Raw genomic sequence first — 26128 nt, forward strand, 5'->3', positions numbered from 1 at the left:
AAATGTGATTAGTGGATAGTAGTTATGGAGGACATGGTATAGGACACGTTTTCCACTGCTTAGTAGTGTGACTAACTTTTAGGTTTTTTTTTTACATCGGCTAACTTTTAGGTTAGTTACTTTTCATTGTAAACCTATAAAAGACACTTATTGTATTGATATTAATTGAGCAAGTTTAATGCAAAACTTCTTCATATTTTATTCTATCTCCTCTCCACTCTAAAAACTATCAGGGTGAAGTGCAGAACTACAATGCTATGCGTTTTCCTCTTGTGTTATAAGATGCTCGCCCTCCAATTCGTTTCATAAAGCATCAAAACTTCAACTAGTGCAAAGTTTAGGGAGATAGAAATAATAAGGATTATGTTTAACAAGTTTATAGTTGATAAAAGATGGAAATTATTCTCACACTTGGTTCGAAAATGGCGTGTAAATGGAAGAGAATGGTGCTGAAATTTTCTGATATAAAAATTAGTATTTTCAAGGGAAAAATGAAAGGTTTAAGAAGAGATTAATGAGGTATTAAGTGGGGGTTACAAAGGAGCTCAAAGGGACACAATAGAGCATTCAAACTCTTCATCCTCCTCTTTGATATGACTTATTTTCGGCCAGCATCACAAGCAACACGTGAATGTCGTCACTTGTAACGTTCCAAACGAACAATAAAAAAATTATGCGACAACCGCTATGGCGCTACCTAAGCGCTAAAATATAATGGAATGAAACTCATATAATCCTTGAATAAATAACTAACCACTATAAATAAAATATATATAATTATAATACAACAAATAAATACTAACAATAAATTACACGCCTAAAATATTTAAGTAACAAAATATTTAATTTTTAACGAAAAATACTAATTTAATATAATTAAACTCGAAAAATTAGGCGTAAAAACGAGTATCGTACACCTCATTTTTTTTACTATGAAAATAAAAAACGACCTATAATAAAAACGAGTATTGTACACCTCATTTTTTTTGTTAGTTCTGCCTGCTTTTTGTGATTGTAGTATTTAGGAAAATTTGTCAGAAACCACCTTTTATAATCACTTTTTTTGTGAGAAACCACCTTTTTAAAAAAATTGATTAATTAGCCACCTTTTTGGTTCTTTTTTTTGTTGGAAGCTACCACTTGCGGAAATCCGGCGTTGACCATCAGATTTTCGCCATTTTTCCACCTTTATCTTTCTCCCCCTCCCGTTCACATCCCCGGCAACCCCCCCCTCCCCCCTCGCATCCCCATCAACCCCCTTTCCCTTTCGCATCCCCGGGCAAACCCCCTCCTCCCTCGCAATCCGCCGGCAAACACCCCCCATGATTATCCCTACCCTCCCAGACTTAAGCCCATCACCTCCTTTGCATCCCCCGACATCTCAAGTGGAAGAAATGACGAAAATCTGGAAAAAAAATGGCGAAAATCTGATGGTCAACGTCGGAAAATCAAGGTCAACGCCGGATTCTGACAAGTGGTGGCTTCCGACAAAAAAAAGAACAAAAAAGGTGGCTAATTAACCAAATTTTTTTAAAAGGTGATTTCTCACCAAAAAAAAGTGATTATAAAAGGTGGTTTCTGACAAATTTTCCTAGTTTTTATTAGTCTCACTGTCACTAATTCTCTAACAAAAATCACCCATGTTACTCCATGCATAAATTCTCCATGTACTCTTATTTATTGATTGTATAAAAAGTGAGACATAAATAAAGAAAATGGTAGTATTGGATTCCCTCGCCTCTTGACGGTAGACTTATGGAGCAAAAATTCATTCGTTCACTTACCCCTTAAAAACATTTCCTTGATATTGAGCCTATTATAAGGACGATATTGCATTGCCTCCGGTTCTTCTATCTAAGTGAAGAATCAAAGTCTTTGCAGGATCAATATGATTTGCTGAAAAAGGAAAATAAGGTTCCTTTTGGAAATTGAATTTCACTTGCTTATAGGTATTGTAATTTTAAGAAGTTTGGATTCCCTAGAGTTGTAAAATAACTTTACAAGGGTAGAGCTTGATCAATATTAGTCATTGAATAAAAAATCAATGGCTCATATATTCTCTTTCCAAAATCCCCTCTATTTTATCTCATCAAAATCCACCCCTAAATCTTTCCCTCCCACCAATATGAGCCCTTGATTTTAAAATTTAATGCTCAGATACAACTCTACCTTATTGAGTTTCACTAAAATTCTAAAGGATCCGAACTCAATTTTAAGATAGGAATATGAGGAAAAATAAACTGGACAAAATCCCATTCGTTTCTTGATATATGTGGGAATAAAGAAATGGAAAATCTCATGTATACTCCTATGCCAAAATATGCAATATAATAGTGGGGATGTTATTTTCAACTTATTTTTGCTTATCTAAACTTCTTCAAACTTAACTAAACTTAGCTTATGCGAACTTATCTAAACTTTAATGAACTTATCTAGACTTAATTGTTAGCCTTATTACTCGTAATTAATCTGAACTTAGGCCTTGTTTGGTTGTATATAGGAAGTCATACTTCTTAGGAAGTTATTTTTTCCATGTATTTGAAATTCCTAGGAAGTGTAAAATTGTGTTTGGTTGATAATGGGAAGTAGAACTTCCTATGGGAAGTACTACTTACCTGGGGGGACCTAGGTAAGTAACTTCCTCCATTTTGGAGGAAGTAGAACTTCCTAGGAAGTGCAAATTCCCATTGTGTTGTCAACGAAACAACTTCATTTACTTCTACTTCATAGGAATTTGCACTTCCCATGATTTCTTTTGTCAACCAAACAAGGTCTTATTAGACCTTATTTTGTGAGTATGTCAAACCCAATTTTATAGAACTGAATTAGCTAATCTGAACTACTTTTTTCTTATAAAACTGAAAAAAAATTGAATAGAACAGGTTATATGAGTTTCAAGTAAATTCAAGAAACTCTATTTTTAAGTTTGTTTTAACTTAACCTAACATGTATATCGTATAGAGAAAGGTAAGAATGTAAGATAATGCAGGTAATATACAAAAAAATGTTTATTGCTCCAGCATCTCTCTATATGATGCTGCAATAAGGGAACCTCAGAAGGGCAATTCAGTAAACTCAGTTGAAACTAAAGAATGAAAATGTTGAATGTTATTGCTAAAAATGGTAAGAATTTCACCTGCAAAGCACTTCTCCTCAGGTCCTTAACCACTACGTCACCTTGCATGCATTTAGGAAAAGGAATCCCTTATCAGCCGACGTCGTTTTCTCCCTCTCTTTCTCTCTTCCCATCTAGGGTTGAACACATTTATAAAGAAAAGAGTCCTTGGAATTCGTGCTTTTCCTCTAAGCTCAAGTTTTCACTTCTTCTCTCAGTTCAGACTTCAGACCTTATTACCATCTTCCTAAGGTTTGATTTTTTTCTAAAGTTTTATTTTCTGATAATTAGTTTTTCATTTATAAGCCTTTTTTTTATTTTATTTCCTTCTTTTTACTGAAAAATATATAGTATTTCTAGTTTGGTAGATCTGTTAAGAAATCCAAAAGATAGTGAATTTTCTGGATCATTTTTCAGTTCTACTTGCTTCTTCCAAAAATAGTAGCTATATTATCTATATTTAGATTTAGTCTTAGCATGTATATATACATGTTATGTCAGTTTCATGGTCATGTGTAAGAGTTAGAGTACTGATATATGCATCATGAGATCTTTGTTACTTTGTAATTAGGTTTTATACAGTAGTATATGTATACACGTGTTATTTTGATATATTTCATTACGAATGAAGTAGATCTGGTTGTTTTATCAAAAAACTGAATAAAAATCTAGCAATTATTTCTTCGCTATAAGTAAACTAGTAAAGCTTAGAAATTCAAGTTGACAATACAAAATAATATATTGCTCCATAGAAATTTATTGCTAAGCTTTTTTCTTTTTTATTATTTTGGTAGGACTTCACATAAACCCAATAGAAAGTAATATATTTTTTTTTTTTGAGGGGAATAAAAAAGTAATATATATATATATATATATATATATTATAATATATATATATATATATATATATAAATATATTATATATATAATATATATAATATATAATATTATATATATATATATATAAAGGTTGGAAGCTTTTAACATTTTTCTCATAAAAAAATATAAGTTTGATACTAAAAACTAAATTGCAATTTCCATATGGATGCCTAAATATTAGTTTGAGTTGGGCCTTTTCCCAAAAAAAAAAAAAACTATTTGTAGATCTCTTTCATTCGAAGGAAATTCTTTTACATTCTTTAAAGCAATATTGGAAAATAATTTTTTTTCATAGAGTTTCACAAACCACTTTCAATTATTGCGACCATCTTTTAATATACTAGTTTCATATCATTTGTTATTTTATTTCTGAATTTAGTAAATCAGTAAATGATGTAGATACATTATACATTATATAGGATTACAATATTATTTTATAAAACATCCCCTCAAAAAAAAAAAAAAAAAAAAAGTTGTAAGTTGTCACATATTGTGTGTAAGTGCAGGAAAAAAGAAATATATATAATTAGAGATGGGAAGGGGGAAGATAGAGATAAAAAGGATCGAAAATACGACGAATCGACAAGTAACATTTTGCAAGAGAAGGAATGGACTGTTGAAGAAAGCTTATGAATTGTCAGTTCTCTGTGATGCTGAAGTTGCCCTCATCGTCTTCTCTAGCCGAGGCCGTGTCTATGAGTTCTCCAATAACAAGTATATATACTCATTACTCAACTCATTATTATTTTAATTAATGTCCCTCATTTTTTTTCTTTGTTTTGGGAGTAGATAATAAGTAAACTATCTGTTTTTACATAAATTATTAAAAGAGACGGTCTAATTTTAATATAAAAGTAGACCTAGTCATTAAATAGATTAAACTAGTCACCGAAATAAATTAACTTAATAATTATTAGGATAATTTTCTTTCTAATATTGGGCTTATCATTGCCTAAATTTAATTTAAAAGTAGGCGCTCTCTTACAAGACAAACTCCTCTTTTTGTTTGGTCATGTCACCATTTTTTATAAAATAAGCGCCATTAAAATATGGTTATGAAGTTTCAAGTTATGTTTTTGCAGTTTTTGAGTATGCAAAAGATGGTTATGGACCCCGAGTTTGTTTCTCAGGCCAGGGTTAAAAATATAACAATAAAGCTAAGAGTATATAGGATAAAGTTTCTAAAAGTAGACAAAGTAACTTTTTTTTTTTACCTTAAGAGCAATCATTAGTTAAACAGGGTTTTGAATTAACTCCTACTTGATTAATTAGTACTTCAACAAAAAAAAAATTGACTAAGTAATTTGTTAGAGAAAAATACAGTGGAACACAAGGAGTCATGTTAAGCTTTGAAGCTCAGGAATGCCTTCATTATTAATCAATTACTAATTAAAATTGTTTTGTATTATGGACGTGAAAATTTTTAGGGAATAAGCTTCACTTGTAAATTGATATGGTCAGTTTAAGTGTTAAAGAGGAAACCAGTAAACTCTAAACCAAAAAAGAATGCTAAAGCTAATCAAATAAAGAGAAATTGTTTTGACTTTGCTTTCCATGAAAATACTCCTCGTGTTCCTATATAAATTTATTTTTTCTAAGTTCTCCTTTGTTTTTTTACCGGATTCTCGTGGGTTCAATTGAATCCACTTAACTCACGCTGGATCTTCCATTGTCTAACATAATGTCTAATAGAAATAGTTGTATATATGAGGAAAGAAAACGATGTGAGAGATCGAATAGTCTCGATAATAGTGAGCAACAAAATCTGGTAGCTTGTGAGTAGGGAGTTTGTCTCGCTTACCCGTTCTCCATAATTGGTATTATTAGCATTAGAGCCAGTAGACACAAGAGGCACAACGGGTGTGGCTCGTGTGGTTGCTGTCCTATCTAGCCCACGGTCTCCTTAAATTGAAGATCTTTACAATCATACACAAACTTAAATTTAACACGTTTTCTGGATCTATATGTTAGCAGCTTGACCATCCAAGAAGGGTAAATTATCCTCAAAAAGCTTCAGAACTAAAATACCTATGTATACACTAATGCAAATAAAACAATAAAAAAATTAAGCAGTTAATCAAGATGGCAAGAAAGTCGTGACGTGGAAAGAACCACTATCCATATTTCTACAAGATGATTTCACGCTACCCGCGTGTTAGTATAGTAGAATCATAGCGATCACTCAAAAATAGGTGATTTAAGAATGTGAGTAGCACTCATTAAACGGGATATACACTCGCCACTAGCCTAGCCTCACGGTTGAACGCATGTGTGTAGCTCACCAATCCTTCTAACCTTTTACCCAAGGTTATCAAAATCGTACGATTCTACGATCTAACTTGGGCTAAATGATTTGAATCATTCATAGAATCGCAATTGAAGAAAATCGAATATAGAATCATACAAAATCAGTAGAAATCACGATTTATTACCGATTTTAACGATTTTGCATTTACCATTGAAGTATATTGCTGAATATTAAAATAAATGGGTTAGACCCATAAGATCTCATTTGTTTCAAGCCCTAGCTACCACATTTTCACCCTCATATCTTTCACACGCACATATATATTTCTCTATCTTCTTCGGTCTTGCTGATGCAATATGCTTATTGAAACAAAATGATTTGCTTTTGACTTATAGAAATATGTATTTTCTATACCTCTTTTATTTCCTTAATGACATCATTTCTCATCTCATGTGATTATCATTACGGTTAAAATTGAATTTTTAGTGTTAGCCATTGAAAATATAGGTAAAATAGTTAACATATTGTATCATAGAATCTTATTCCCGCAAAATTCGTAAAATCTTTACAATTTTACAATTCGATTATGAGAGATTATTTCGATTTAAAGTAGAATCGCTATTTTGACATCCTTGCTTTTACCAAATAAGTAGTAAGAGACTTTCAAGTGTAAAGTTACAAGGACATTATTGATATTTCTTATATGTGGAACAAGGGTTCTATCAGTTCTTTTTAATTTTTTTATTGGCTTTTACTTTGAACTTATTATGAACTTCCAACAACACATATATAAGCATTTGTTAGTTGAATATGTATCCTCAATAAATATTAATTAAAACAAAGAAATGAGAAAAACGTCGCAATGTTAGTACAAAATCATGATTCACTAGACTATTCACTATTGGCCCTTAAATAGATTTAGACCTTTATATCAAAAAAAGTAAAAAAAAGGGTCAAAACTGATCTAAAATGATATAAATAAAAGTTAAAAGTGACATGTCAAATGAACTGACTACCATACTTCACCGAGAGGAGGATTTTGCAGCTCTCTTCCATAATTTTGGTAGACATGCTAATTGCTAGCATGCATGTTATCCTTTGCTTCTTCAAGTGGAGCTACAATACTATTTCTTTCTTTGTTGTATTAATATAGACGTTTCTTTAGATCTTTACGTTTCCCTTTTTAGCTTACCAATCAACTCTGTCTCCTCACCTTTTTGTTTTTCCTTGCATCTATTATAAGTATTTTCTTAATGTAAGAATACTTGTACGTGCTATAAGTTGAATTTCCTAACATTCTAAGTGGTTTCATGATAAAAAGTACCAGTGGTAAATCTTAGCTCTCTTTTTTTTTTCCTTGAATTTCTAGTTTAGACCTCATTTTCCATCATTTTAATTTTCCATATGCATATTTAATGATATTAGCTAGCTCCCTTTGTTTCCTTTTCACTTAACTGCTTTAATATTCATGTTTCTCTGATGATAGTTTGGACTATTAATATTTTTTATAAGCAAGAGTTCAAATTTAAAGATTAGAAAACATATATTGAATAAAATATGTTAACATTTGCAAAATAGTATTTGTTTTTGAAATATTAGTACAAAACATAAAGGAAGTAATAAATCTTATGAATCACTATTCAAGCAAGATTTTGCAAGATTATCTTCACACTATTATGCTATTTTCTTTTCATCCAAATAAAGTAACCTAATTTAGTAGTAGTATAAATATATAAAGATATGATTTAGCCTGAATCAGGGCCTGTTCTCTTCGGCATAAAACAGCTGATTTGAACTGAACTGATCTGAACTGAACTGAATTGAACTGAACTGAAATGAATTGAACTAAACTGAAATGAATAGTGATATGTGAGAGTAAAAATATTGTTAAGAGCTGAACTGAACTGAACCGAACTGGTCTGAACCGAACTGGTCTGAACTGAACTGAATTGAACTGAACTGTATTGAACTGAAAATAAGCTGGGAAGAACAACCATCACTTTGATCCAATCTTGTCTATCTGCTTTTGTGGTATGACTAAGCTTGACCATATATAGTTACATCAATCTGTAAGAAAAAAATTATACATGTAAAAGTTTGTCGAATTTGTCTCAATATGTAATTTTCAAAAATTTAATTTTTACTAATATAAAATTAAATATATTTAATAATAAGAAAACAAACCAAAAAGAATATGAGTTGGTCTCATCTGAATTATTTTGCTCCCATCTAATTCAAACAAGAATGGTTAATAATTTCATAACATAGCCTTTAGGGCTTGTTCTCCCCAACTTATTTTCAGTTCAGTTCAGTTCAATTCAGTTTAGTTCAGTTCAGTTTAGTTCAGATCAGTTCAGTTCAGATCAGATCAGTTCAGTTCAGTTCTTGACAATACTTTTACTCTCACATATCAGCTACGAACCACGGTGTCGGGGGTTCGAATCCCTCCTCGCCCACAACCGACCCCAAAGGGAAGGACCTTTCCCCTTTGGGAGTAGGAAAATCATGATCGGGATAGCGGACCCAAAGCTAGGTGATCTATCCATGACCAGGATGAAGCTTGGGTGAAACTAAGTGGAGGTCCGAACCGACTGATGTTGAAGAATCAGCGGATGAGTTGTGGTTAGGGGTGAAATGCCACTCGAACCCAGAGCTAGCTGGTTCTCCCCGAAATGCGTTGAGGCGCAGCAGTTGACTGGACATCTAGGGGTAAAGCATTGTTTCGGTGCGGGCCGCGAGTTTTATATACATTCGAACTACTGTTGGTCATTTTTCTCTTTATCGAGAAAGTGAAGAAGCTATACAAGGATTTCGTCAAGCCTGCTCATAGGGTACTTAGTCATATTGTACCTAAGCTACGTAATTCTCTGATACCAGTGGAATTCGAGTCTGTCGGGTTCAACTAGGATCATAATTTGTGCATTTCAGTTCAGTTCAGTTCAATTCAATTCAGTTCAGTTCAGTTCAGCTGTTTTATGCCGAAGAGAACAGACTCTTAATCACCACATACTCAAATAAAAATTATTATATGAACAGTTTCACCATTAATTTAATGGTGCGACATGAATTATGAATTAGTATAATAAATGAATTTATTGACAAATAACTTATTTACATATATTTATTTGCATTCTCTTAGAATTACTTAAAATTAAGAGACTGCCAATGTTTGTTGTCTTGTTAACATGAGAAAAAGCAGAGGTTGACTTTGGCATGCAAATATATTATTATTCATCAATGTTTATGCAAATCATTGATGATTTGTATTAAGATATTTAATCGGCAAATATACAAGTAAGGTTAACCTTTTTTGTGAAACTTCGTGTGCAGCATAAGGTCAACGATAGAAAAGTACAAGAAGGCAAATACAGATGGCTCAAACTCTGTCACAGAGATTAATGCTCAAGTAAGCTTAATTATTTTACTCTACAGATTTGACCGTATGGTCTAGCTAGATCATTGATGAGAATGTATTATCCGTTGCTTGTTGCAAATATTAGCACCTGCTTATAGTAAATGGGAGAATTATAGTATGTCCACATGCATAAATAGATCTACCAAAAAGCAAATGATTATTTGCTTACAAACTAGAGATTTATGTCAACTCTAAGAGTACATCGCTTAAGGGGAGTTTGATTTATGAAGGGGTAAGGGAAAGAGTTTAAAAAATAGAAATAAGGAGAAAGAAAAGAAAGCCGTTGAGTAGAGGGGGAAAATGATAAGGAAAACATTGGGGATTGTAGATAATAAAAGTAGAGGAGCTTAGGAGAAGAAAAGAGGAGGGAGGCGATATGGAGATCGAATTCATATCCACTTTATGGGGCTTATGGCTACATCGGAATGAAATCATTTTTAGAAATTCCAAATTAAACCCTGGAAGGATCATGGAGATAATCAAAGAGAATATCAGTATGGCTAGGGCTAGAAGGCCACAAAGAGAAAATCAAGCTGATAAGGATTTAGAGGTGAGTAACAAAGAACTCCAATGGATAGTGGGACACAGTAGGTCAAACATTGTGCAAACGTTGGTTGTAGATGGTGCATGGAAGAAGAACTTTCAAACAAACCAATGGCAAGCGGCTATAGCCTGGAAAAACCACAATAATGACCCAAGAGAGGAATTCGTGGGGAAAATCTTCGCAAACTCTGCAGAACAAACGGAAGTCTATGCAATTATGAAAGTGTTAACAAACATGGAGTGGCTTTGTATGGAGTTGATTATCAAAACAGACAATCAAGAGATCATTCGTGCCCTAAAGAATCCCAGAAAGACAAATAAGGATATAGATAATATCATCAAGGATATAAGGAAAATAGCAAATAGTTTTATGTTTGTTTGTTGTAGGAAGGTTAAAAGAGAGGAAGTCAACTTAGCTCATAAGCTATCTGTCAAGGCTAGAAAAAGCTAAGTGACACCCACCTTTGTTTTACTGCTTTTACCCATTGTCAAAAAAAAAGGAGAAAAAAAATGATAAAGGAAATGATTAAAATATGTTAATAAACAAGGAAATTAACCTTTTTGATTCTCTTACTCTTTTCAAAAATCATGAAACCAAACACCCCTTGATCTCCTAAACTTATATTAGAAAAAAGATGATTTATGTACAAGTTACACCTGTTTCCCTTCAAAAAAAAAAAAATGTACAAGTTACACCTCCTTCTACGCCTGTGTCAATATGTATGAAGTATATAATAGCTCTAAATAACAAGATTCATTGGCTAAGGCGACGTCTTAGTCTTAGATGATCTGGGAATGAATAAAATGTCGCCTCACTTACGTGACTTTCAAAGGACAAATAGCTCCTGCCATTAATACAAGAGGTCACAAAACACAAGCATAAAACTCACTAACATATAACGCACACAAAGAACAACCGATTGACAAGGACCAGCATATGTACCAAGTTACATACATGTTCTTCCATGCTTAAGGAAATACTTATAGAGTGGATACACAATCTTAACATTTATTTTAGTTTGGTAAGAAGATGAGTTTTATTGAACTGACAGCTTTTATAGGCATGACCAACCACCTCTACAAGCCAGTCTCATCGGAAGGTGGGGGGATGGGATTCTAAGAAAATCCTCATGCCAAGGAGCTCATAGTAGGGTTCGATCTCAAGTCCTAAAAGTCATGAAGGCAAATATCTTTTAATTATTAGGCCAAGTCTTACTTGATAGATACAACCTCAACCTATAAGCATATGTCTTCATGAATATTTGTACAATGTTTATATATTACGACACAATAGTGATTTCTAGATATAGTGTGTACATGTACTAGATATGGCCTTTTTGAATTTTTCATAATTTTTTTCTAAGCGGTATATGGATGGGATACTAGGGAATCACTATCTCATGGAAAGACCAGATGGGATACTAGGAAATCACTATCTCATAGAAAGACCACAAGATAACTAAGGTACAAGAAAAAGAAAAAAAAAAAAAAAAGTAGATCTATCCTAGAAGGAACAACCAGATAATTCTTGAAGGAGTTGGGCAACCACTTCTTGGCAGGTGATAATTATTCGAGGATGATGATGGAGGCAAAGCCGTTGTCCAAGCTAGTAGTTCGTCATGACGGTGGCGATGCGGGTAACCTTCACCAAAAAAAAAAAAAAGAGCAAACTCTCATCTAGATAATTTTTGATGATTTAAAAGGTAAATTTATCATAAATTATGAAAGTCAAAACGAAGCGACTAAAAAAAGTGGGAGTACAAGATTTTAATTGTATAGTACACCTAAATTTTAAGATCCCAGAAACATAAATTAAGACTAATTACTGATTTTTTTTTTTCCAATTATGTTGTTAATATATCAAAATAATGAGAAAATGGTCTTAAATATTCTTTTTTTTTAACACGTTTACATGCAATGATGCAAAAATACTTTAGATGTTATTTACTTAGTTGTTGTAGAATGCTAGAAACAACACTAACTCATAAATTCTTCATTTCTTTCTTGTTTGTTGCATGAAGTATTACCAACACGAATCTACAAAATTACGGCACCAAATACAAATGATGCAAAACTCTAACAGGTAAGATACAGTACATGAATCACTTTTCTTGATTTTTGTTTTCTATGCTTTGGTTTAATTATTCATTGGTCACGAATCTCTAATGACATGCAAGATGCAACTATGCAAGAGCAAAGATATGTAACTATTAGGAAATAAGGTGTTGTAGTTTGATTAATGCGGAACAAAATCAATGAAATACTAAGGATGAGAAAACAATAAAGAAGAACAAATAAAGAACACAAGGATTTACGTGGTTCAGTCAAAATAGACCTACGTCCACAGGTGGAGGATTCGAGTTTTTTCACTATAATGGAGAAAAAACCCAGAGAGAATAATACAAGGAGTCCTAGATTCTAGATGCTAAAAGTGTTTCATAAGTTGTATCAAAATAATATACACCAAGGAAGCCTTTTATAACATAAGGAACCCAGCACAAAACCCTAAAAGATAAACAAATTCGAAATTGGTCAAAATCACGTAAAAGCCCAATCGCCCGATCGAGTTGGGCGACATCCGCCAGATCAGGAGGTCAATTTCCTCAAGCTTTTGACGTCACGGGCCTGATCGGGCGTGTTCGCCTGATTGTAATTCGCGATGAACGCCTGATCGGCCTGGCCTGTGACAGCTGATTTTTACGAGTTTAAGGCACCAAACATAACAAATCTCCACCTTGACTTGAAACCGATCAAAACTAGATAACTCCACCTTGAACCAAGAAGTGATGGTCACCCAAAAACCATAGAACCTCCACCTTAAACAAAATTTCATAAGCCTATTCATTGTAGGCAATCCAGAAGACAAATATCTTCTACAATTGTGTTGATGCGTCTTCGACACAAAACTCTGTATACAAAACCATCACATGGCCTAGATCGAGAGTATAAAGTCACCAACGCCAAGCATGCTTATAAAAATTGACCAAACTCTCTTCAAAACACTTCTTCATCTCAACAATAAACTCAACCAATTCTAGAAAATCAATTGACAACAATAATTTCTAAATTGTACTTAATCAAAACACAAAAGTACCAAATTTGAGATAAGAAAATAGCATAATTAGAACAAAATCTAATGCATAACCAAGATTGTTAATTTATTACAAAGTCAAAAACAATTTATCATAGAATCCATAGGAAATATCCACACGGTTTCTAGTTTAATTTCACCAAGAGATATCAAAAGGGCACCAAACATGAATAGATCGTAGAAACTGCGGCCCCAAATCCTATAACCCTAAAGTGTAAGATCATCATCAAGAATAGTGTGATTGGTCCTCATTGGAACTTTCTCCATTTTCTACTTTAATTCAAACACTCAGATTTAATATGACCCTTCACATGACAATAGTTATAGATTTTATTCTTGCCATAATTCTTTCCACAATGAGCAACCAAAGCATTTGTGTGAGCAAAATTATTTGATTTAACTATTGATATTATTCACTAGTCTGTTATGTGGTTGGTGCAAATCCGCCAATCAGATTATGGAAGGATTTGTGAGAAGAATTTGGAGGAAGTATATGGTTGACAAAGTAGTTGTGGTTAGTAGAGGAGTATACTTAGTGCGATTTCATGCAATGGACTCTATAGATTCAATGATACAGGGTCAATATTTCTTTGATAGCAAGCTTGTTATTATCAAACCTTGGCATTTTGACTTAGATATGATTAAAGAGTCTCTATAAACTCTTCCAATCTGGGTACAATTGACATTAGGCTTGAAATATTGGGGAGAGAAGACAATACATAAGATTGTGTCTTAAATTGGAGAACCAATTAGAAGAGGTGGAGCAACAAGGAAGAAGGAGAAGTTACAATTTGCTAGAATTCTTGTAGAGGTTAAAGTGAATCAAAAATTCCTAGATTCCATCAGTTTTGTAAATGAATATGGTGTGTTAACTGATTTGCCAATGACTTACGAATGGAAGCCAAATCAATGCAATAGTTGTAAAGGCATCGGTTATGCTACACATGAGTGTAGGAACCAGCAAAAGAGGCAACAATGGGTGCCTAAACAGAAGCAACCAGCTCAGGTTGTGCAATCTAAGCCTATAAAACAGAATAAAGTGATAAGGCAGGGTAATAAGGTTGCATTATAGGAGAATACAAGGAAGGAGCAGGTAGAAGCGGAAATTAATCAGGAAGGATTTCAAAGAGCTCCTAGGCCCATAAGGGTCAGAGGAGTATAAAAGCAAGTGACAGATACAAACCATGATTTTTAAGCATTATATGATACTGGAGTACATGGTGGTGATGTTAGGAAGGATAATCTGGTGGAAGGGTGTAGAACATAGAAGGGGAATCTTCCCAAGCCTAATGGATAGAATTTTATGTTGGAATGTGAGAGGGCTCAACATGGTCAGGAAATAGAATGATGTTAAGGATTATATTAACAAATGTTCTGCTGGTCTAGTAGGTCTTCTTGAAACCAAGGTGAAGGCTAAAAACCTTAGTAATTTGTATCAAATAATCTTTTCTGGATGGTGTTTTACAAGCAACTCCAGCTATAATGATGGAGGCAGAATACTCATAGCTTGGAAGGTAGTTAGTTTGAATGTGAGTATTATAAGTGCTTCTAGTGAGTTTGTTCATTGTTTAGTACTCCCTCTGTTTTTTTTTTATCGTTCTCACTTAGAATCTTGACACTATTCATACTTAGAGAGAATCTTCTCAATTTTTTTCAATTTATAAGAAAAAATATAGTCATGTGAGATCTTGTTTGATTCGTCTCAATTAGTACATTATTAATATTCAATCGTTATAATTTTTACTAATATATGTTGAAAAATATTTAAGTTCAAAGATGTGCATAGGAAGATGTGTAAATGGAAAGTGAGAAAGATAAAAAAAAACAGAGGGAGTACAACCTTGTCATGGTAGAAGTTATTTTTATTGCACCTTTATATATGCTTATAATGAAAGAAATGAGAGAATTGAACTATGCAATGCTTTGAGAGCTATGATAAGCTCAGATCCTTGCATGATTTGTGGTGATTTGTATTACGTCATGAATGTGGATGAAAGAGTTAGGTTTCTTGTGAGACAATTTGAGATGGAAGATATTAGAAGATGTATGGGTGATTGTGCACTGGAAGATATAAAGAGTTCAGGTAACTTTTAAACCTGGACCAGTGAAACAAGGGACGCGGGACGGAGCCACGTTTCCCGATCTGGGTCGTTCGTTCCCGATCGCGGAACAAACGCGACCCAGATCGCCTCCATTCGCGAATCAGATCGCCTAAGGCGACGTCCCTGATTTCAAGCTTTGGAGTTTGGGAGTTGAAGGTTTGATAATGGAGGTTATGTTGATGAAGGGGAAGAAGTTCTGAAGAAGGAAGAGGAGAGAGAAAGAGACGTAGAAGTAAGTGGTATAAGTGGAGACCACTGCATATTGTACTTTTTTATTGCCTCTTCTATTTTTTGATTTTTCAACTTCTTTTTACTGCCTCCTCCTATTACTTTTTTGACTTTACTTTTTTTTACCAATGATACAGCTGTACACATTACCAATAATGAGCAATTTTTTTTACTTTTCAACTTCCAATATTTTTTTTTCTTTTTCAAATCAAAGACCAAGTAACACATTTAATCATTTATATTATTATTTTTTAATTATATTTTGATAGGATTACTAAGAGTTCTAATATTTTAAATTTATTAAATAAATCAGTAAAAAAATGACCCAACGTTCCCGATTCACTCAAGGTAGCGTTTCCTGTTTCCGTTTCCGTCCCGCGTTTCGTATCGAATTTCGTTCCTTGTATCATTGACCTGGACCAATAAGCAACTGGGTAGAGAAAGAGTTTTATCAAAGTTGGACAAAGTCATGGCTAACGAACAGTGGCAAGATTATTTTCTATCAACTGAGGTCTATTTTTAGAGTGAAGGTGAATATGATCATACTCCTGCCCTTATTACTGTATATCCAAGAGAAGACTCAAGAGGAAAGCCATTTAGGTACTATACTATGTGGAAAGCTGCACCTCAATTTAATAGTATAGTGTAGCAAACCTGGAAACATGGCTCTAAAATGTTTGTTGTTATGAAGAAGCTAAAGCTAGTAAAAGTTGCTTTGAAAGAACTATACAAGACAGGATTTTATGAAATCCAAATAGCAGAATTGAAGACATATCATTTGATGATAGAAGTTCAGAAGTTGATGCATCATAATCCCTCGAATGAGCAATACATTAATGATGAGAAGGCAGCAGTTCTGGAATATACAAAGAAGCATAAATCTTATGTTGCATTTTTGCAACAAAAAGCTAAACTAGATTGGGTGACGAATGGTGATGAAAACACTGCACTCTTTCATCAAAGTATCAAAGATAGGAGGTTGCAGAACCACATTTATAACATTTATGATGCAGAGGGGAGATGGATGGATAATTCATAAGAGGTTTTAGGAGCTTTTCTGGATTATTTTTACAAGTTGCCATCTAATAGAGTTCTTGTGTCTACTCAGATAATCCAGTGTGGTCATGTGATCAATGATATACATCGAGCAATACTAGAGACTCCTTACACAATAGAAGAAATCAAGCATGCTTTGCTTTCAATTATTGGGAATAAATCCCATTTTTACAATTGATTCATGAGAGATAGTAGGTGCAGATATTATTAATGCTATGAAAGATGTTTTGTAAAGTGGGAGGCTTTTGAAAGAATGAATACAACTGCAATAACACTCATATCTAAAGTGAAGTGTCCATAAAATGTTACTAAATACAGACCAATTTCCTACTGTAATACCATTTATAAATGCAATACAAAAGTATTATGTAATAGATTGAGACAAATCCTTCCAAATTTAATGTAACACCCCCAAAATACTTGCTTTTAAATAAATAATTTAGTAAATGATATTTAAGTAATTTAGGAGTATTACCGCCATATGACTAACACGCTTTTGGTAACCAACTACTAACTAATAAAATAACTTGCAGCGAAAGATTTTAACCAAAATAATAATATTTCTTATTAAGGAAAGTAAATATTGTCTCAATACTCAATATAAGTAAAACATCCTAATCTAGGTGAAGACCCCTTCTTAGTATGCTCGCATGCACATCCAAAATTCACCTGCAAAATTGCTTACCGAAAAGTTAAACAAGGCAAAGCCAAATAGGAAAAAAGAGATACGCATCAGTATAAAATTGAGTACAAAATGTACTAGATAAGTAACACATTTGTTAGTTCGCAACAATTTTTCATTTCGAAAACTCCATCACCAATAATTCAAGAATGACTCTTTAAGAACAAACTCTTTTCAAAAACTTGAATAATAATTCAAGAATAACCTTTGAAGAACAAACTCTTTCCTAACACTTGAATAATAACTCAAGAATAACCTTTTAAAAACAACTATTTCCAAACAACTTTGATTAAAAATGATCTTGAAAACAATTCATCTTCTTATCTCCCCTTCTATTTTACTAAGTGTGTACAACCCCCCCCCCCAAGCTAGTCATCCCATCACGAAATTATATCAAGGGGTAACTATAATTGCCAATAAGTGGACTTTGAGGCTCTTGATATTAATCAAGCGGAAATAATAATAATATAACTTGTAAGTCATGAATAAACCTCATTTCCTAATAAACAACTTTTTTTAACATTCAAAGTTCATAAAAACCAATCAACCTTTCCTTGTAAAATAATTTAATTTTCCAAAAAGGATAACAAAACTTCTATATATAAAAATAATTGATAAAATCATTCCTTCTTTTCACTTCCAAGAGTGAATAATAAAATATTATAATCATTTTAAACCAAATTTCTAAACCAATCCAACCAGTAAATCAATAAACAATTTTATCGCATAAAACCACATTTTAAGAGATCTAGGTACATAACATACCTTGATCTTGCACAAAAAGTATACTAGTATCTCCACTTAGTCTTAATCTTGAACGATCTCCTAACAAACCAATAATATAAAAAAATCTAATAAGTAACTATCACATGAACTCGATCATGAATGTAAACATGAATAACCTATCATGAGCATAATAGTTTTGAGTAAGAAACATGAAATTTTTTTTTTCTTAACCCAAAGAAAATTAGAACTTGAATAAGAAATATAAAACTAGAATAGATAAGAAGAGAAAGAAGAACCTTGAAGTAAGAGCGTATGGATTCTTTAAAGTCTTTGTGTGGAAAAGATGGCTTAAGGTGTGGGGTATTTAATTATTTATAGGAGTATAATTGGTAGTACTTAATTTCAAAAATTAAATAGTTTGTAACATTCACCATAAATTAGGAAATTAAACCAAGATTTGTAACCTTCATCATAAATTTGGAAGTTTTAGGAAAACAAAACTCCCCCATTTAATTTACAACCTCGTCAAAAATAATGGCGTAAAAAAATATTTTTTTTGGGGGGTCTTTTTTATTATTTTTTACTAGAATTTAAAACCAAAAGCTTACAAATCCAACAATTTTGGCGCTATCTTCCGCCAAAATAATTTAAAACCAATGAAATTGCTAAAATACCCTTTGCTTAAAATATTTATTTTAGAAAATAAATATTTTAATTACCTAAATAAATACTCAAAAATATGGGGTATTATAGTCTACCCCCCTTAAAAGAAGTTTCGACCTCGAAACTTAAGACAAAAAGTCATAATCACTTTCCAAAAACGGATTAAAATTCAAAATTGCAGTTTCTGACTAAAATGCTCATGTTTAAAATTCTATAATGACTCAAAAATATGCTAAAATGCAATAAATATAGTAAAAGCGCGAAAATCTATTGGATTATACACCCCTTAAAAGGAGTTACGACCCAGTAACTTGACAACTAACCTCGGAAAACAACGCCGGATATTTCTTGCGCATATCCGTTTACGCTTCCTATGTTGCTTCCTTAGTCTGATGGTTTGACCATAATTCTTTGATTAATCTTACATTCTTAGTCCGAGTACTTCTAACTTTACTATCAAGGATTCTTACATGTCTTTCCTCGTAAACCACACTACCATCTAATTCAATGGTCTCAGGTTGCAGCACATGAGACACATCCTGAATATACTTCCTTAACTGAGATACATGGAAAACATCATGGACTCAACTTAAATCATTTGGTAAATCCAACTTATATGCCACTTTCCCGATCTTCTTTAACATCTCATATGGCCCGACATACTTTGGGATTAACTTTCCTTTCTTCCCAATTCGCATCACCCTTTCATTGGAGATATTTTTAACAATACCTTTTCCCCAACCTGAAACTCTTCATCCCTTCGCTTCAAATCAGCATAACTCTTCTACCGATCTTGAGCTGTTTTGATCTTTTCTTGAATCATTTTCACCTGCTTCACCGTCTCTTCTAGGAACTCAGGTCCTAGCACCACATTTTCACTAACATCAATCCATCAGACTGGACTTCTACACTTCCAACCATATAGAGCCTCAAATGGAGCCATACCATTACTTGCATGATGATTGTTGTTGTAGGAAAATTCTATCAAATACAAGAAATCATTCCACGAAACCTGATACTCCATAACACAAGATCGCAACATATCTTCTAAAGTCTGAATTTGTTCGTTCTGTTTGCCCATCTGTCGCCGGATGAAAAGTTGTACTTATTAACAAATTAGTACCCAAAGCCTTCTGCAAACTCTGCCAAAAGTTGGACAAGAACCGTGAATCACGATAAAAAACAATGTCCTTAGGCACACAATGATATTTCACCACCCACTTCACATATGCTTTAGCCAATTGATCCATCGATCAAATATTCTTCATAGGTATGAAAGTTGCGGATTTAGTTAAACGATCTACCACTACCCAAATTGTATCATTTCCGGCCTTAGTTCTTGGTAATGCAGACACAAAATCCATTGATATAGAATCCCATTTCAAACTCGGAATATCCAGAGGTTGAACCTTCCCTTGCGGCCTCTTGTGCTCAAACTTGACCTTTTGGCATGTGAGACACTTATCCACGAACTCTGCTACCTCTCGCTTCATGTTTGGCCACCAGAACGTTTGATCCATGTCGTTATACAACTTATCACCTCCTGGGTGTATTGAATAAGGTGAGCTATGAGCTTCTTCCGTTAATTTCCGCTTCAACTCTTCTATATTACTTGGTAATTGGTATGCACCACCTTCCCTTGAACCGGATACTTCCATCATCGGCTATCTGGAAATCCGACACCTGATCATCCTGGATCTTCTCTCGAATCTTTTCTAAATTTTCATCCTTTGATTGACCCTCCATATTCTCATCATAGATTGAGGGTTGAACTGACAAAGAACTCAACAATTCTTCAACACCTCCTTCTTCTAGTACCTCCAATGACATTTTCTGAAACTCGAACCATAACTGACTCGGCAGACTTCGACTCAATGCATCAGCAACAACATTAGCTTTTCCTTGATCAACTCCAACCACCTCCTCTGCCTCATGTTCAACTCCTTCTGTGTGAAAATATACTTTAAGCTCTTATGATATGTGTACAACTTACACATTGCGCCATACAAGTAGTGTCACCATATCTTCAATGCAAACACTATTGCAGCTAATTCAAGATCATAGGTTGGATAATTCACCTCATATGGTTTTAACTTCCTAGATAGAAGCATAAGTGATGACCTTCCGGTTCTGCATCAATACACACCCTAACCCCAAATTTCGAAGCATCGCTCTACACATCATACTGCTGACTTTCGTCAGGTAGAGCTAAAACAGGTGTTGTAGTCAACCTTTCCTTCAACGCCGAAAAAGCTTCCTCACATTCTAGAGTCCAGATAAACTTACATTTTTTCTTCATCAGGCTAGTCATTGGTCTCGAGATCTTCGAGAAAAACTTTACAAATCTTCGATAGTAACCAGCTAACCCAAGGAAACTCCGTATATCAGACACCGTCTTCGGTGTTGGCCACTCGTGCACCACTTGAATCTTAGTAGGATCCACTGAAACGCTTTCCTTTGAGATAACATGTCCTAAAAATGCAACCTCATCCAACTAAAACTCATACTTAGAGAGCTTAGCGTACAACTTATGCTCCCTTAGGGTGGACAAAACTTCCCTCAAATGCAGCTCATAACTGCTCCTATCCTTCGAATATATCAAAATATCATCTATAAACACAGCCACATATTTATCCAGGTATGGCTTGAAAATCATATGCATCAAATCCATGAGTATTGCAGGTGCGTTGGTTAGACCAAACAACGTCACTGTGAACTCATAATGACCATAAGGTGTCCTAAACGCAGTCTTAGGAATACCACACTCAGCAATCCTCAATTGGTGATAATCTGACCTCAAATCTATCTTCGAAAAAATCCCCACTCCTTTCAACCGATCAAATAAATCATCTATTCTCGGAAGCGGATACTTATTCTTGATCGTCACATTGTTCAACTCCCGGTAATCAATGCACAACCTCAAACTACCATCTTTCTTTTTCACGAACAATACAGGTGCACCCCAAGGAGACGAACTAGGGGTGCGTTTGATTCAACTTATTGGCCCTGAACTTATTGGACCTTATCTGAACTGAACTTATTGAACCTGAACTGAACTTATTGGAACTTATTAAACCTGATTGGACCTGATTCAACTTATTGTACCTGATTGAACCTGATTGGAACTTATTGGACCTTATTGGAACTTATTGACCTTATTGAAACTTATTAGACCTGATTGGACCTGATTGAAACTTATTTGACCTTATTATACAAAAAAATTGATCACTAATAACATAAATATTACCACTAACGTAAATACTACCCCTAAAAATTTTTTATGGAGTAATAATTATTATAATTCGTCCTTTAAAAAATATGATTATTAATTATCTCTCATGATAATTAATTTAACAAAAAAATTTACTATTTATATATTTGCCTATACATAACTTTCACCACTAATATATCTAATAGTCTTGTTTTGATTTTATAAAACACTAATAGAAAAGCAAAAATTTTAATATGAATAATAAAATAATAGACATAATACAAATAAATAATAAAATAATGTAATTATAATTATTATTGCAAAATATTGTAATTATAATTATTATTATTATTGTTGTTAACCTTAATTATTTGACCATGATTATAATATTATTTAATAGTAATATGAATAATCAAATAATAAACAATAATACAAGTATAATAATATACATTGTGGTACTTTAATAAAAAAATTCTAATAATAACATAATCAGCTAATAGTAATATGAATAATAAAATAATAGACATAATATAAATAAATAATAAAATAATAGGCATAATACAAATAAACAATGAAATAATAGACACTAATACAAGTATAATACTATATAATCATTGTGGTACACTAATTAAAATTCTAATTATAACATAATCAGCTAATAGTGATATGAAATTATGAATAACAAAATAATAGACAATACATGTTTATTAAACATTGACTATTTGGACCTTATTGGACCTTATTAGACCTGATTGGAACTTATTGGACCTTATTAGACCTGATTGGAACTTATTGAACCTGATTGGAACTTATTGCACCTTATTAGACCTCATTGGAACTTATTGCCCTTATTAGACCTTATTGCAACTTATCTGAACTTATCTGAACTTATTGGACCTGAAACTTAATTTTTTGAGTTGAACAGAACACACCCTAGGTCTTATATACCCTTTTTCCAACAAATCCTCCAACTGAACTATTAAATCTTTCATCTCAGCTGTAGCCATTCTATACAAAGCCTTTGAAATAGGTCCGGTTCCTGGCATCAAGTCTACAGTGAACTCAAGATCCCTAATAGTTGGCACACCTGGTATCTCTTAAGGAAACACATTAGGAAACTAAGATACTATCGGGATCTCCCTATTCTCATCTTCCTTTTCAATCCTCTGAACTCCGCATAAGAATAACAAACACCCCTTCTTCACATAAGATTGAATTCTCATCGCATATACTATCTTCATTCCCTTCTCCTTCCCAAGGTTCATAGAAGTCACCTTTTCTTTCTTAGGACCGACTTAGGACACCTTTTGGGCCTCATAATCAATCTGAGCCTTAAATCTTCCCAACCAATCCATCTCCAAAACTACATTGAGGTATGATAAGTCAAATTTAACTAAGTCAGATGGAAAGTTCACCCCAACTATCACTAAAGGTACTTGACTATGCAACCTAGTACAATTAAACATCTCCCCTAATGGCAATGCAATTTCTAATGAAATAGTTACTAGCTTGTTTAACTGGAGCTTTTCTACTAAAGTGCTAGAAATAAATGAATGAGATGCTCCTGAATCAAATAACACTTTGACATACAAGAAATTAATGAAAAAGGTTCCAACTACTACCTCATAAACATTCTGAGCCTCACGGCGGTTCATGACAAAAACTCTGCCTTTAGATTGATTCCCTATCCCTGGTTTAACACCAACATTAGAAGAAACTAACTTATGTTGATCATTCTGAGGGGCCTTACAACTCGGGTCACGTGTGACTGCAGATTCTCCATCAGCTTTTCTGAAACACTGATACTCCCGGTGCCCCAATTTCTGACAATATTGGCATGTCACCAAGTTGCGCGGATAGGGTGGTTCTTATCACACTTTTTTGCAGAAAAAGGTTCTCTCCACTTTCTTCTCATTCCCTTGGTTCCCATTAGGCTTCCGACTAGGGTACCTATTGTCTTTATCGATTTGGTTAAATCCACCATTGGGCTTAGGCTTCTTATATCCAGTTTGTTGGTTCCCATTATTGTTATACTTCCTCTTTTCCTCAGAGGAGGTCCCTTTAAGCTTTATTCCTTTAATCCCATATAAGTGAGCAGCTCTACAATAAATTTCATCAAGAGTCTCAAAAGTTACACCTTCTAGCTTACTTTGGAGAGTTAAGGTTAACCCTTGCTCAAACCTTTGGGCCTTCAAAGTCTGAGATGGTACTATATCAGAAAATAAACTCCAAAAATTTGCTATAATACTCATTAACAGACATAGTCCCCATCCTTAGATTGGTCAACTCCATAGCCTTTTGTTTTCTTAAGTACGGAGCGAGGATAAAACTTAGTCCTCAAGACATCTTTAAACTCGTTCCACCCAAATTCCGGATCCTCTAAAAGATCATCTTTCCTTTGTTTCCACCATAGGTCTGCCTCATCTCTTAGATAATAAACAACATTATTAACTCTAAGGTTCTCAGGGCACACTATGGCATCAAAAAGCTTATCGAATTCTCGTATCCAGTTTTCTAAGCTAGTTGGGTCCTCTTTCCCATGGTAAGTCGGAGGTTTGACAGCTGCTACCCTCTTAAAGACCTCACTAAAACTATCAGTCTCACTTTGCTTGGTGTCTTGATTAACTATCACTTGAGTGATGTTTTCAGTTATCTTGCTAGCCTTCTAACGATAGAATTCATACTCCTTCTCTTTCTTTCTGCCATTCTGCTAGAAGTAAAAGTGTTTGAGTAAAAATATGTACAAAAACATTCATAGAATAATTGTGTATCTACCAGACAATTCAATAACTATGCATGTATAACTAGTTCAAAACATAGCAATCATATATTTCATATATCACGGCCAAATGTGAGGCCTTATTTATAACAACCACTAGTGGAAAAATGAAGAAGGGCTGCGCTGAAAATGGCTTGTAGGGTTGCGCTTTTTAGCAGCAGCCCTTTCAATAGCAGCCCTTCACTTTTCAAGTAGGGTTGCGCTTTACAAGCGCAACCCTTCGTTGCCCTTCAAGCTTAGAAGGGATGCGCTTTCTAGTAAAAGCGCAGCCCTTCTAAGGTTGAAGGGCTGCGCTTTTTCTAACAAGTGCATCCCTTCTAAGCTTGAAGGGCTGCAACCTTCAGGAGCCCTCCTTCTTAGAAGGGCTGCGCTTGTTGAAACTAGCGCAACCCTTCTAAGAAAGAAGGCTTACGCTAGTTTCAAATAACGCGGCCCTTCTTCTTAGAAGGGATGCGCTTGTTCAAAAAGCGCAGCCCTTCTACGAAGAAGGGCTGCGCTTTTTGAAAACTAGCGCTGCCCTTCTTTAATTTTTTTTTTTTTTTTGTAAAATTAATACAGCTCTGCCCCTGCTCCTACACACAGCAGCCCACCCCCACTGTCTACCCTCCCAACACCCACCCCCACAGCCCCCAGCCCACCCCTCTGCCACACCCCCACTGCCCACCCCCACTGCACCCACCCCACAGCCCCAACCCACCCCTCTGCCCACCCCCACTGCACCCACCCCCACTACCCCCCTCCCAGCCCCCACCCCCCACTACACCCACCCCCACTGCCACTCCTCCAGCACCCACCCCCACTGCCCACCCCCACTGCACCCACCCCATAGCCCCCAACCCACCCCTCTGACACACCCCCCTGCCCACCCCTCTGCCACACACCAGCCACACACCAGCCACACCCATAACATACCCCTGCCACCAACCCTGCACCCCCATCCCTAGCCGACCCAGTAGCCCCTACCACCCCCCCCCCCCCAAAACCCCCCTTGGACAAAAAAAATGCAAATGCAATACGATAATATATCACAAGTAGAGAAAGGTAATAATTAACTTCAAATATATTTATAATGTAAAAAGTGTACATAAAATTGATAGAAACTAGTACATTCGAGCTAAAATGTCATCTTATGCAATCATCAGTAATGTGGGACGCCAACTTATCCCGAACTTCATGTATTTCTTCTTTGGTGAAGTTCCTCGAACTTGGTGTGGAATTCTCATAAACCTTGCAAAACAACCAAGGAATAAACACATATATAAGAATTCAATCATTTTACCGTAGTTAGTAGTTCTAAAAATGACATATACCTTCCCGAAATTCAATCAAAATCAAATGCAAGCCTAAAAGTCTACACACTAGTTATAATATATCTCATATAATCATGTTC

The 26128-nt window shown here is 34.3% G+C and overlaps 1 protein-coding gene across 1 annotated transcript in view; it reads left to right on the forward strand.

The window, feature by feature from the left end:
• The first annotated feature begins 3221 nt into the window (after window positions 1–3221).
• LOC104897990 (agamous-like MADS-box protein AGL11) overlaps window positions 3222–26128 on the forward strand; it is a 53440-nt gene continuing 30533 nt past the window's right edge. Inside the window, exons 1-4 of the mRNA XM_048635849.2 lie at window positions 3222–3367; window positions 4501–4708; window positions 9573–9648; window positions 12222–12283. Coding sequence (XP_048491806.1) covers window positions 4527–4708; window positions 9573–9648; window positions 12222–12283 — 320 coding nt within the window. The 5' untranslated portion in view covers window positions 3222–3367; window positions 4501–4526. The remainder of the gene's footprint in view (window positions 3368–4500; window positions 4709–9572; window positions 9649–12221; window positions 12284–26128) is intronic.

Source organism: Beta vulgaris, chromosome 1 (assembly GCF_026745355.1).
Source record: "Beta vulgaris subsp. vulgaris cultivar EL10 chromosome 1, EL10.2, whole genome shotgun sequence".
Lineage (NCBI taxonomy): Eukaryota > Viridiplantae > Streptophyta > Magnoliopsida > Caryophyllales > Amaranthaceae > Beta > Beta vulgaris.